At 43.1% G+C, this 13,501-nt stretch overlaps 1 protein-coding gene across 2 annotated transcripts; it reads left to right on the top strand.

The window, feature by feature from the left end:
* Positions 1–216: 216 nt before the first annotated feature.
* SPRY2 (sprouty RTK signaling antagonist 2) lies at positions 217–9,791 on the top strand. Of its 2 annotated transcripts, none has more exons than XM_056560476.1 (2): positions 217–497; positions 8,041–9,791. In XM_056560476.1, the coding sequence occupies exon 2, from the start codon at positions 8,092–8,094 to the stop codon at positions 9,040–9,042; it is 951 nt and encodes a 316-aa protein (XP_056416451.1). In that variant the 5' UTR covers positions 217–497; positions 8,041–8,091; the 3' UTR covers positions 9,043–9,791. The 2 variants fall into 2 exon arrangements, with proteins under 2 accessions (XP_056416451.1, XP_056416452.1); XM_056560477.1 differs by lacking the exon at positions 217–497 and adding an exon at positions 2,094–2,248.
* The last annotated feature ends 3,710 nt before the right edge of the window (positions 9,792–13,501 follow it).

Below are 13,501 nucleotides of genomic sequence, written 5' to 3'. Positions count from 1 at the left end.
AATATAGCATAGCACACTCAGCACTGCTACATTAAGTCAGCAGAGCATTCTCGGCTCTACTATATTAATATAACATTGCGCACTTGAATATAGCATAGCACACTCAGCACTACTACACGAATGCAGCAGAGCCCAGCAGGGCCAATGAGCAGGCACCGGATGCGATATATCCTCTGGGACAACAACTGCTCTGTTCCTCCTCGGTTCCACATGACGCCATTTACTGCCCTACCTCCGCCTCCTCCCTCAGAGCACAACAACGCTGAGGAGGCGGCGGCGCCCTGTCACACTGCTCTGCCGGATCTCCTGTGACTTGTGCCCCGCTCTGTGGATACTACAGCCCGGACCGCTCCGCCGCCACTACGTGCGATTCTCTCTTGGAACTTATTTCACTTCCAGACACTTGTGGACATTTCTTCCCGGACCCCGGAACTTTTCTGTAGCCGGGAGCGGATTTAGTTGCAGAACTTGCAGAGGGGAGTCGTGGTGCCGCTGCGGTGAGTATGGGGTGTTTAACCCTTGCAGGCGCTGCTGCAGTGTGTAGGGGGCCCTGGACGTGGGGCACCCCCTGATTTGTCTGGATTGTGCACAGAGAGGAAACATGGCTTGTTTTGGAAACTTCAGTGCTGTGGAGATAACTGAGAGGACTATACACACTACACGGGTCCCATGGACTTATACACGGGTCCCATGGACTTATACACGGGTCCCATGGACTTATACACGGGTCCCATGGACTTATACACGGGTCCCATGGACTTATACACGGGTCCCATGGACTTATACACGGGTCCCATGGACTTATACACGGGTCCCATGGACTTATACACGGGTCCCATGGACTTATACACGGGTCCCATGGACTTATACACGGGTCCCATGGACTTATACACGGGTCCCATGGACTTATACACGGGTCCCATGGACTTATACACGGGTCCCATGGACTTATACACGGGTCCCATGGACTTATACACGGGTCCCATGGACTTATACACGGGTCCCATGGACTTATACACGGGTCCCATGGACTTATACACGGGTCCCATGGACTTATACACGGGTCCCATGGACTTATACACGGGTCCCATGGACTTATACACGGGTCCCATGGACTTATACACGGGTCCCATGGACTTATACACGGGTCCCATGGACTTATACACGGGTCCCATGGACTTATACACGGGTCCCATGGACTTATACACGGGTCCCATGGACTTATACACGGGTCCCATGGACTTATACACGGGTCCCATGGACTTATACACGGGTCCCATGGACTTATACACGGGTCCCATGGACTTATACACGGGTCCCATGGACTTATACACGGGTCCCATGGACTTATACACGGGTCCCATGGACTTATACACGGGTCCCATGGACTTACTTATACACGGGTCCCATGGACTTACTTATACACGGGTCCCATGGACTTATACACGGGTTCCATGGACTTACTTATACAAGGGTTCCATGGACTATACTGGTGTTTCCCAACTAGGGTGCCTCCAGCTGTTGCAAAACTATATCTCCCAGCATGCCTGAACAGCTGAAGGCTTTCCGGGCATGCTGGGCGTTGTAGTTTTGCAACAGCTGGAGGCACTCTGGATGGGAAACGCCGGACTGTGCGTAGGTTCCATGGACTGTGCGTAGGTTCCGTGGACTGTGCGTAGGTTCCGTGGACTGTGCGTAGGTTCCGTGGACTGTGCGCAGGCTCCGTGGACTGTGCGCAGGCTCCGTGGACTGTGCGCAGGCTCCGTGGACTGTGCGCAGGCTCCGTGGACTGTGCGCAGGCTCCGTGGACTGTGCGCAGGCTCCGTGGACTGCTGGTGTCAGCTTTGGTCACAATAAAGCGCATGCACATTGTGTTGCAGTCAGTTTCCACTCTGTGGTTTGCACAGATCTCTATTTAGAATGCAGGAAAGGATAGATGTGATGGTGTTGAGCAGCTTCGGAAATGTTGTGGTCTGGTTTAAAGAGCTATTTATGTCCCCCCCCCCCCCCCCCCCCCCCTGTCCCCGCTGTAAACTCCTTCCTCCTTCCCCCTCCTCTAATCCTCAGTCTGATCACACACTCTGCTCCTAATAGAGGGGGGAGGGGAGAGGAAACTTACAGACACAGCACATCATACAGGAGACAAACAAAATCCACACTGAGGGGCTGCCATGTCCTGAGCTCCTGGACCCCGGCCTGGAGACCACCACTCACTGGCATGGAGCCTGGGGCTGGGAGAAACTTTCCTGTAAGTTTGGGCGCCTCTTGTTCCTCAATGGTCCCATACACTGCACTTATCCTGGAAGTGTCTTGTTACATTGTTATAGGTTTATTTGTTTACTTTCACTGTTACATTGTATGATGCAGGAATACATAGCAGCTTCATTTCTTATCGGGGAACTGGAACAGACTCTGGGGCAGGGTTTCCAAACCAGGGTGCCCCCAGCTTTTGCAAAACGACAACTCCCAGCATGCCCAGACAGCCGAAGGCTGTCTGGGCATGCTGGGAGTTGTCGTTTTGCAACAGCTGGAGGCACCCTGGTTTGGAAACACTGCTCTGGGGTTTACCTGAAGGATTTAGAAGTTGTTTTTTTTCCTCCTTGTCTTGTTTTAGTTTGACATATTTTGTGTTCTTCGGAGGCCTGTGCCAGAACTCAAAGTAAAAAAAAGTTGTGTATCTCTTGTACATGGAGTATATGTCCCTCTGGATTTATTGGATGATTCTTGGTAAATTTTAGAATGGTTTACCTGACAAGATCTGCTTATGTCCTGTATATTAGAAGTATGTATGGTATGTGCGTGAAGTATAAAAAGTTATTACTTGATAACTGATAAGGATACATGATTATTTAGTATATATTATGTATTATCAAAGTACTTTCAGTGTTAGAACATTCAGTGGTAAATGTGTTACTTTAATAGAAATCAATACCAGTGACAGTAAATGTTAAGAGACTTTGGCTATCTAGCTATTGAATTTATATAATCTGAGACATATATACATACACACACACACTGCAAAAAAAAAAAAAAAAAAAAAGGGGGAACACTAAGATAACACATCCTAGATCTGAATGAATGAAATACTTTTGTCTTTACATAGTTGAATGTGCTGACAAAAAAAAAATCACACAAAAATTATTAATGGAAATCAAATTTCTCAACCCATGGAGGTCTGAATATGGAGTCACACTCAAAATCAAAGTGGAAAACCACACTACAGGCTGATCCCCCAAAGAAATGCCACCGTACATCATTACTGACCCACTGCCAAACTGCTGGAGGATGTTGCAAGCAGCAGAACGTTCTCCACGGCGTCTCCAAACTCTCACATGTGTTCAGTGTGAACCTGCTTTCATCTGTGAAGAGCACAGGGCACCAGGGGGTGAATTTGCTAATATTGGTGTTCTCTGGCAAATGCCAAACATCCTACATGGTGTTGGGCTGGATGTCGGGCCCTCATACCACCCTCATGGAGTCTGAGTGGACACATGCACATTTGTGGCCTGCTGGAGGTCATTTTGCAGGGCTCTGGCAGTACTCCTCCTGCTGCTGGGTTGTTGCCCTCCTACGGCCTCCTCCACGACTCCTGATGTACTGGCCTGTCTCCTGGTAGTGCCTCCATGCTCTGGACACTACGCTGACAGACACAGCAAACCTTACCACAGCTCGCATTGATGTGCCATCCTGGATGAGCTGCACTACCTGAGCCACTTGTGTGGGTTGTAGACTCCGTCTCATGCTACCACTAGAGTGAAAGCACCGCCAGTGACCAAACATCAACCAGCAAGCATAGGAACTGAGAAATGGTCTGTGATCACCACCTGCAGAACCACTCCTTTATTGGGGTTGTCCTGCTAATTGCCTATAATTTCCACCTGTTGTCTGTTCCATTTACACAACAGCATGTGAAATTGATTGTCAATCAGTGTTGTTTCCTGAGTGGACAGTGGGATTTCACAGAAGTGTGATTGACTTGGAGTTACATTGGGTTGTTTGTGTTCCCTTTATTTTTTGAGCAGTGTGTGTGTGTATGTGTGTGTGTATGTGTATATATATATATATATATATATATATATATATATATATATATATATATATAGTTAGTAACCTCTGGTATTAAAGCATCTTATCGTTGTTCCTTCTTATTTTGCTCAGCTCTTCAGTTGCTTCTTAACGCTGAAGGTTCTCAAGTTAATACCAGAGCAGTTACTTCTATATTGAACTCCAGTGAAAAAAAGCAAATGTTCTCTGACAGAGGATTGTGTCTGCTCCCGTGAAGACGGATATCAATTTACTTTTCAATTCCAGTCTTGGAGTAAGGCTTGACTAGTCGGCAGCGAGGACGGCGCAGGCATAAGTGGTGCTCTGAGGATTGTTGCACTTGGTTCCCGCACTGTACAATTTCTTTGAGACTTTTGATCAATGTGAAACATCTATAGCAGTGTTTCCCAGCCAGGGTGCCTCCAGCTGTTGCAAAACTACAACTCCCAGCATTCCCGGACAGCCAACGGCTGTCCGGGCATGCTGGGAGTTGTAGTTTTGCAACAGCTGGAGGCACCCTGGTTTGAAAACACTGGTCTATAGTGATGACAGGCTTTACATTGCTTGGCATTTTTTGGGCTTTATGTACGTTGCTAGCGAAGGTGATTGTTATGGAATATAAGGCCTAGCACTAGTTTCCTGCATCGGTCATATAGTAAGGAGCACTCACCAAATAGAAGAAAACGAATCTGTCAATCGAGCTAAGCTCCCTTCTTGTTTTGCATATAGAGCACATTGATATGCATCGAGTCTCCCAATCTTTAGGTTTTGGGCACTATTTACCCTGTGAATACGGAGGAGGGAGGATGACATCTTTAGTTTAGACATTCTGAGAGGTTCAGTTGTGTAACCTGGGCGTGAAACTCTGCTGACTTTAGGGAAACCAGGTAGCTCCCGTCATGGAAACCGCTTTCAGATTTGGTTGAAACATATATTTCCGTTAAAAGAAAAGCTTATTTGGGAGGAACCTATCTGCAGCCATGACATCAGAGCTGTTGAGTAACTTGTACTCGTGACTGTACGAACGTTTGGATGAGAAATGCCTTTAAGATACTTTTTATTTATGTACAAACCTGGCATAGTGGAGTTTGTGTTATCTGTACGTAGTTTTACATAGGACTGCAGGCAAACCTAGAACATTATCCTGCGTTCACACGACTGTCTGTCCCTGTTTTTTTTTATCCCTTTTTCGGTTCTGTTCTTGCAGGCTGAAAACGGATTAAAAACTGCTTAAAAAAAAAAATCCCATTCATGTCAATGAGATTTTTTTTTGCAATCAGTTTGTACCCGTCTGCACCAATTTCCGCTTTTTTTGATGGCAGAAAAAAACGGCACATGCAGTATTTTTTCTTCCATCAAAAAACGGAAGAAAAAATCCGGATACAGTAAATTTAACATTGAAGTCTATGGAAAACGGATGAGCCTTTAATGTCATCAGTTTGCATGTGTTTTTTGGTCAGTTTTTTGGTCCGTTTTTACTTCTGAGCATGCTCAGAACCCCCCCCCAATTTTTTTTTTGTTAATTAACTGAACAATAACGGATCTAAACGGATAACATCCATTTGCATCCATTGTTCATTTTTCTTTTAAAGTCCTTTTTATTTTTCACGGTAGAAGAACGGGGCGGGTCTAGACGGTCATGTGAACGCAGCCTTATCCTAGTGCACAAACAATATAGACACTTTAAAAGTTAGATATTGGAAAAATGTTGCCTATTAAACTAGTTATTCTGTATTGTGTAATTATATAACAGATCATACAATGCGGAGACTGATCTCTCATTAGTTAATGGTGCAAACTAAATTTTTATATTAACTTTTTGTCCTTTTGTGCCTTTTTTGTGCTTTTTTTTTTTTGCTTTTTGCTTTTTTTAGTACCTTTTTTTTATTTTTGTACTTTTTTTTTTTTCCATGCGGGTCTGTAACCACTGTCAGGAATATGTATAGTGCAGTGGTGAGTTCTGAATTTGACTATGGCAGTGTTTCTCAACCAAGGTGCCTCCAACTATTGTAAAACTACAACTCCCATCATGCTTTCGGCTGTCCGGGCATGACGGTAGTTGTAGTTTTGCTGGAGGCACCCTGGTTGAAAAATACTGGTCTATAGGGGAACTTTAGCAGACAAATTCAGCTACGCTACAACTGGTGTACATTGAGTATCCCTACGTTTTTTTTTATTACTAGAGACTGAGTTGTTTTTGTTTTCTTTTCTCCAAGTTTGAAAGTATTATTATAAAATCATATGGATGTTTGCATTGAAGAATGTATTTATTTATTTATTTTTAGTAAAGGCCGGATGAAGGTATCTGTGATTGAGCTGCATAATTTCCCAGTGGTCATTATCTGTTCACCTTTAGTTTCAGATAGGCCCCGGATAGTGTTTGCACAGCAATGATCTCAATCCCTTCATTGTCAAGCAAGTTAACAGAGAATGTGCTGTTTGTGGGAAGGCTGTTGAGTTAAACAGATCTGGTTCTATAGATCTCTGCAATTAAAAGGGCTCTTCATCCAGAAATGCTGTAAGGGCGATAGCATCCTGTTTTTTTTTTTTTTTTTTTTTGTAGACTTGCAGTAAATTCCATGAATAATGTGCATTATTCAGCCCATCCTCATCTAGTTTAGTTAGCAGTTCCTTTGGCAAATGTATCAAAGCCATCAGACTATAAAGAGTCGTGCTGTAAAATGCAGGTACTGTTTGTTATGCGAATAGTAAAGTGTTTGGGGCATTGTCATTCACATTGTCGTGACCTGAGTAGAGAGGAGACGGGCTCATAATGGCAGCTGGTTTCCTGTTACTTGAATAGCTTTTACAGCAGTCTAGGAGGAACCTGATTTCCCTACACCTGTTGTGACACGATCACAATGAGAGGAAGTAATAAGCCACTGTTGCATTACAGGCGGGTTTTGCGGCAGTGTCTGCTGTGTAGTGTTATCAGTGTGTGTGTGTATATATATACAGCCAAGATGTCATTTGTGCTGTCTAAAAAAAGCATTCCCGTATCTTGAGAAGACATCACAATACAAAGATGTTGCGCCAAATGACTATTAGTTCTGCCACATCTATTTTAGTTTTTTTAGTTTTTGTGTATGTGTGTGTGGTTTTTTTTTTTTTTTTGGTTTGTTTTTCTGGGTCATATGCATACTACTAAATAGTGGTTTCCTTTCAGCCTTCTAACCCTTTGTGAGAATGATTCTGGTTTTGTAGAAATTTACATAGCATCTTTTTTCTGTTTGCCTGTGGCAGTTTAAAGGAAATACTAGAAATAGAATGCACAGCTTGTTTTTCTTAGAAATCCAGCAGAGGAAACTGGAGATGAGAAGATTAACTTACAACTAGCTGTCCAGCCTGATCTGGATGGGATTGTGTTCAGAAGTGTCAGGGCATGCTGTTTAACCTGGGACGGAGATTTGTTTTTTTGCAGTACCTCTATACATACTAGGGGGAGATTTATCAAAGGATTTAGACTGGTTTTTCCTGTCTAAATTTGTCGCACAGAAAGTCGCAGTCTAAATATGTGCGACTTTTCTGCGACTTTTGCTTTAGAGGATATTTAGAACATGATGCATTCTTGTCTATTTTAGATGGAAAAATGCATTGGCGCTGAATTTATCAATAGTGCCTTATTAGCGACAAGTCGCATCGGCTGAAAGTACGCCGAAAAGTCAGACCATGCTGGAGCAGGTTTAAATAAAGTCTAAAGCATAGATCCCGAAGTCTGTGCGCAGAATTTATCAAGAGCCTTGGGCCTTTTGATAAATTAGACGCACAATAGCATAGCCTAACCCTCTGTAGTTTGGTCTATATTGATGCGGGACATAGACAGCTTTGATAAATGTCCCCCACTGATTCCAGTATAATTGACAGTTTAGACCCATGCTACCCCTTTCTGTGCTGTTTCAGATGCAGTTTTTCATTTTTGTTTTAAAGTAAAAACATTTTGGTTGCAAACTTCATGCAGAGTAACTAATAATTTTTCTTTTTTTTCCCTACCCACAGGATTTCAGATGTGTTCTCGGCCTACTGGAGTGAAAACTCTTCAGGGTACTGATGGAGGCCAGAGTACAAAATGGCAGTGGATCTCAACCTTTACTACAGGCTCGGCGTGACAGCGGGAGACCACACGGTGATATTGACCCAAGGGACCTTTTGACGCAACAAGTTCATGTTTTGTCATTGGAACAGATAAGAGCCATACGGAACACTAATGAGTATACTGAAGGGCCAACTGTGGCTCCTCGACCTTGGGTTAAACCTGCACCCCGTCAAACTTCCCAGCACAAAAATGAGAGAATACATGTGGTAACAGACCAGAGGCAATTTAGCCGGAGCCCTCTTGCACCAATGTATCCCTCATCACGGACAACTTTGTCTCGGCCTGTTAGTACTGTGAGTACAGGATCGCGAAGTAGTACACGGACGAGCACAAGTAGCAGCTCATCAGAGCAAAGACTTTTAGGTCCTCCTTATTCATCATCGGGGCTAGTTTCTGACAGGATAATTCGCGTACAACCCAAAGGTGAGCTGAAACCAGAGGAGTTAAAGCCTTCCAGTAAAGAAGACTTGGGCTTACATGCATACAGGTGTGAGAGCTGCGGGAAATGTAAGTGCCAAGAATGCACTTATCCAAGAACTCTTCCCTCCTGCTGGATATGTGACAAGCAGTGCCTTTGCTCAGCACAGGAAGTGATTGACTATGGAACTTGTGTTTGCTGTGTGAAGTGCCTATTCTATCACTGCTCCAACGACGATGAGGACAATTGTGCCGACAACCCCTGTTCTTGTAGCCAGTCGAATTGCTGCACTCGCTGGTCTGCCATTGGTGTTATGTCGATGTTCTTGCCTTGTTTATGGTGTTACCTTCCAGCCAGGGGTTGCCTTAAATTGTGCCAGGGCTGCTATGACCAGGCAAAGAGACCGGGATGTCGATGTAAAAGGTCAAATACAGTATGTTGTAAAGTGCCACAGTTACAGCCCAGAAGTTTGGGAAAGCCAACATAGCACCGGTTGACTTAAAAAGGATAAAGTAATTGAACTTACTTTTAACACACATATGCAATCATTTAAATTAACATGGTACAGTTGGTAGGAAGCAGTGGGAAGTTTTTTCCTGTTTGCAGTGATTTAAAAAAAATTATTTTTTTCCTAAGTGCCATCTTAACCAATAGGCTTGTTAGAAAACCTTTAATCAAGCTCGGACTAGGATCCAGTGCTCTGTGCCACATAATATATAAGCTATAGCAACACAGACACTCCTACGTAAATGTGCATTGTTTTGTGAATAATACTTGCAACATTTGTAAATTAACAAAGGACTTTCATGTTTTGTCTGCCAGAGATAATGTGCTATATTTTTGTATATAAAGAATAATATTTACAACTGTGAATTTGGTGCCACTGTACTGGCACAATCACGAAATGTACTAATATACATTCAGAGGAATGTGAATCTATCCACACGGTTAGATTGTGCTTCACCTTATTGAAAAATTAATATTTCTACTCTTTGGACTTTCTGTATATTGTACAGTTTCAGTAAGAGTCAGCCTTTATTTTCTAATTTTTCAACATATTGTTTAGTGTAAAGTATATTTATTTGAAGTTTTATTATTTTATAAAAGAGAAATATTTATTTTAAGAGGCATCTTACAAATGTTTCCCCTTTTTTATGATGTCAGTTTCTGCAGATGGGGTTAACAGATGCATATGTTCACTATAAAATAGAAAATATATTAACGTTTGAAATTAAACCTGGCACGTGTTGGTTCCCTTCTTTGTAGGTGGTGGTTTGGAGTGGTGAATGTGTGAGATTGGTTTCCCATATGTGTACACAATGTTTTCACACCTCCTATAGTGAACCATTTGCAGTTAAAGGGGTTGTTTGTTAGACAAACCAATTTAACTATTAGTGGAAGTCTTCTTATCAGACCTTTGTATTGGGGTTAAACTTAAAAGCCATGCCAAGTTTGGTTCTTGGCTATGGAAGACTGCATTTGTTTATTGATATATATTTATTTATATTAATTTTAGTACTTCATGTACTAAGCACAAGCAGGAGGGATAACTGCTCATAAGAGACAAACTGCAATTGGATTTCCTTGGGAGGTGACCCTTGTATAGGGATTCTGTCAGATCTAGATCATGCTGAGAGCTCAAGTGTGAAAGAGGAAGTGCTGAGCTGCAGGGTGAACATCTTCTCGCTCCCCCACCCCCTCACTGACTTGACTGATTGACATACATGTAGACTAGCCCTGTACATCAATCAATCAATCAAGGCAGGGAGGGTGATGGAGCGAGGAGGCATGTATCTTGAGGCTCAGCGCTGCCTTTTTCACACTTCATCTCTAAGCGTGGTCTACAGATTTCCTAAAATTCAAAGTCAAAAGGGTTGTATCAAAAAATAAGGTTTCAACTGATGTAGTATTTACAATTAAACCTATTTCAAATGCATGGGTTACAACAGTCTTGGGGCATCCACTCAGATGGTCACACATGCTCAGTTCAACTACACTTTGTTCATTTAGTCTTTACCCTGGGTGTGAGCAAGGGGTTGTGGGAAAGTGTGTACTCTGTTGTATGGCAACTGCAGGGTTACAATTCAGACAAGAAACTGGAAATGATCAGATCCTTAAGGGAAAAGAACATTACAAAAAACAATAATGAATAGAAAAGGTATCTAGGATGCACTCACCCATCTGCATAAAATTTCTTTATTTAGGATCCATTAAAAAACTTGCCTGGTAGGGAAGAAGAGTCGGTGGTCGCAAGACAGAGGCCATTCATTCAGCGTCTTGCTGACCACGGACTCTTCTTCCCTACCTAATAAAGTATGCAATTTTATTCAGATGGGTGAGTGCATACTACTTTTTCTATTCATTATTGCATATTGGGACTTGTTGAACAGTAGGTATTGCACCCCCAGTGTCTTCATTTTTCTATGAACTACGTATACCATTAACCCTCTGTCTAGTACTTTTTTTAAAACAGTTTAGCAATAGTGCATGCCCAGTTTTCTCTCAGCCTAGTAACATTACAAAAAACGCATTTGTATGTGGTGCAAATCTGATTTTTCCAACTTCTCATTATGGAAAATGCCCTTTAACCTGTTAAGGACGTAGGGTGTACCTGTGCGCCCTGCTCCTGTGATATAACGCGGGGTCACAGGCTGACCCCGTGTCATATCTGGTCCGTCCCGGCACCTAGTAATGGCCGGGACCCGTGGCTAATACCGGACATCACCGATTGCTGAGATGTCCGGTATTAACCCCTTAGACGTGGCGATCAAACCCCTTAGACGCGGTTGATCGCCATGTCTAAAATGTAAAAAAATAATAATCCTGGCAGCTCAGTTGGGCTGATTATGACCACCTGTCCCGATCAGCTCTGCGGATGCGAGGAGGGTTCCTACCTTCCTCCTTGGCATCCAATCATCCTTTGATTGCTCCATGCCTGAGATCCAGGCTGGAGCAATAGAGCGCCAAAAACACTGATCAATGCAATGCTATGGCATATCATTGATCAGTGTATGCAATCAATGTATTGCATGTTATAGTCCCCTATGGGGCTATAACTGTGGGGGGAAAAAAAGTTAATAAATGTGACTTAGCCCCTTCCCTAATAAGTTTGAATCACCCCCATAATAAAAACTAATGTAAATAAATATAAACATGTGGTATCGTAACGTGCATAAATGTATGAACTATAAAAATATATCATTAAACTGCACGGTCAATGGCGTACAAGTAAAAAATGTCAAATTCCAATATAGTGTATTTTTGGTCACTTTTTATACCATAAAAAAATTTATAAAAGGCGATCAAAAAGTTCCATGAAAACAAAAATGATACAGATCACACGCAAAAAAAAATGAGCCCTCATACATCCCTGTATGCAGAAAAAAAGTTATAGGGGTCAGAAGAGGACATTTTTAACTGTATTAATTTTCGTGCATGTAGTTATGATTTTTTCCAGACGTAGGGTATAATTCTAATTGTATGGACCTACAGAAAAAAGATAAGTTGTTGTTTTTACCGAAAAATGCACTGCATAGAAACTGAAGCCCCCAAAAGTAAAAAAAAATTGTGTTTTAGTTTTTTTTCTTCAATTTTGTCCCACAAATATTTTTTTTGGTTTTGCTGTAGATTTTTTGGTAAACTGACTCATTTCATTACATAGTAGAATTGGTGGCGCAAAAAACAAGCCATCACATGTGTCTGTAGGTGCAAAATTGAAAGGGTTAGAATTTTTAAAAGGTAAGGAGGAAAAAACGACAGTGCAAAAATGGAAAAACGCTTTGTCCTTAAGGGGTTTATGTATGTTTATGAAAGCTAGCAATGCAAGCAAAACTGTAACAGAATCTTTTTTCTGAGTAAAAAAAAACTTCTAAAGGAGTACTCTAGACCCTAGACTTCTTATTCTCTATTCAAAGGATAGGGGATAAAATGTCTGATCGCGGAGGTCTTGACGTTGGGACCCCCCGCGATCTCCCTGCAGCACCCGGTGTTCGTTTAGAATGCCGGCTGTGGCATCGGAGGCTTGTGAAGTAATGGCCACACTCCCTCAATGTGATTTTACAAGGGGGGCATGGCCGTGACCTCAGCGCCACATCGCTAGTCATCATGCATGGAGCGAAGTTCACTCCGTGCATCAGATGACTGCAGTACTGCAGCAGAGATCCTGGATGGTCCCAGTGGCGGGCCCCCCTCAATCAGACATCTTATCACCTATCCTTTGGATAGGGGCAGAGTACCCCTTTAAAGGGGTAGTCCAGTGATGAAAAACTTATCCCCTATCCTAAGGATAGGGGATAAGTTTGAGATCGCGGGGAGTCCGACCGCTGGGGCCCCCTGCGATCTCACTGTACGGGGGCCAGGCTCTCCGGCCAGATAGCGGGTGTCGACCCCCGCACGAAGCGGCGGCCGACACGACCCCTCAATACATCTCAATGGCAGAGCCGGAGATTGCCAAAGGCAGCGCTCCGGCTCTGCCAAAGAGTTGTATTGAGGGGGCGTGTCGGACGCCGCTTCGTGCGCAGGTCGACACGCCCCTTTCCCGCGGGCTGTCGGGGCTCCGAACAGGAGATCGCAGGGGGCCCTAGCGGTCGGACCCCCCGCGATCTGCAACTTATCCCCTATCCTTAGGATAGGGGATAGGTTTTCACCACTGAGCCACCACTGGACTACTCCTTTAAGCTTTGAACAGTAAACATAATGCTTTAGGAAGAATTTCACATATAAAGTAGGTATAGGATATGGTTCTACCTTATTCTGTTTTTACTCCTGTTGATCACTTGACTGGACAAATGCTTACAGTGGATTGTTACATGACCTCATTCTTCTTTAATGATTAGTTTTACATTTAGCTTAGAAGCAAAAAAAAGTTATAATAATTTTGAGTGGGTTTAAGAAAGTGATATAAATGAAACTTTTAGAACACACAGGACATTAGAAAATAAATTAGA

This window comes from Hyla sarda, chromosome 2 (genome assembly GCF_029499605.1).
Source record: "Hyla sarda isolate aHylSar1 chromosome 2, aHylSar1.hap1, whole genome shotgun sequence".
In the NCBI taxonomy this organism is placed as follows: Eukaryota; Metazoa; Chordata; class Amphibia; order Anura; family Hylidae; genus Hyla; species Hyla sarda.
The sequence above is the reverse complement of the archived record's forward strand: the minus strand, read 5'-3'. Positions and strand labels throughout refer to the sequence as shown.

Excerpts from the sequence above, each read along its gene's own strand:
- SPRY2 (XM_056560476.1), top strand. The coding sequence starts at position 8,092 with ATGGAGGCCAGAGTACAAAATGGCAGTGGATCTCAACCTTTACTACAG.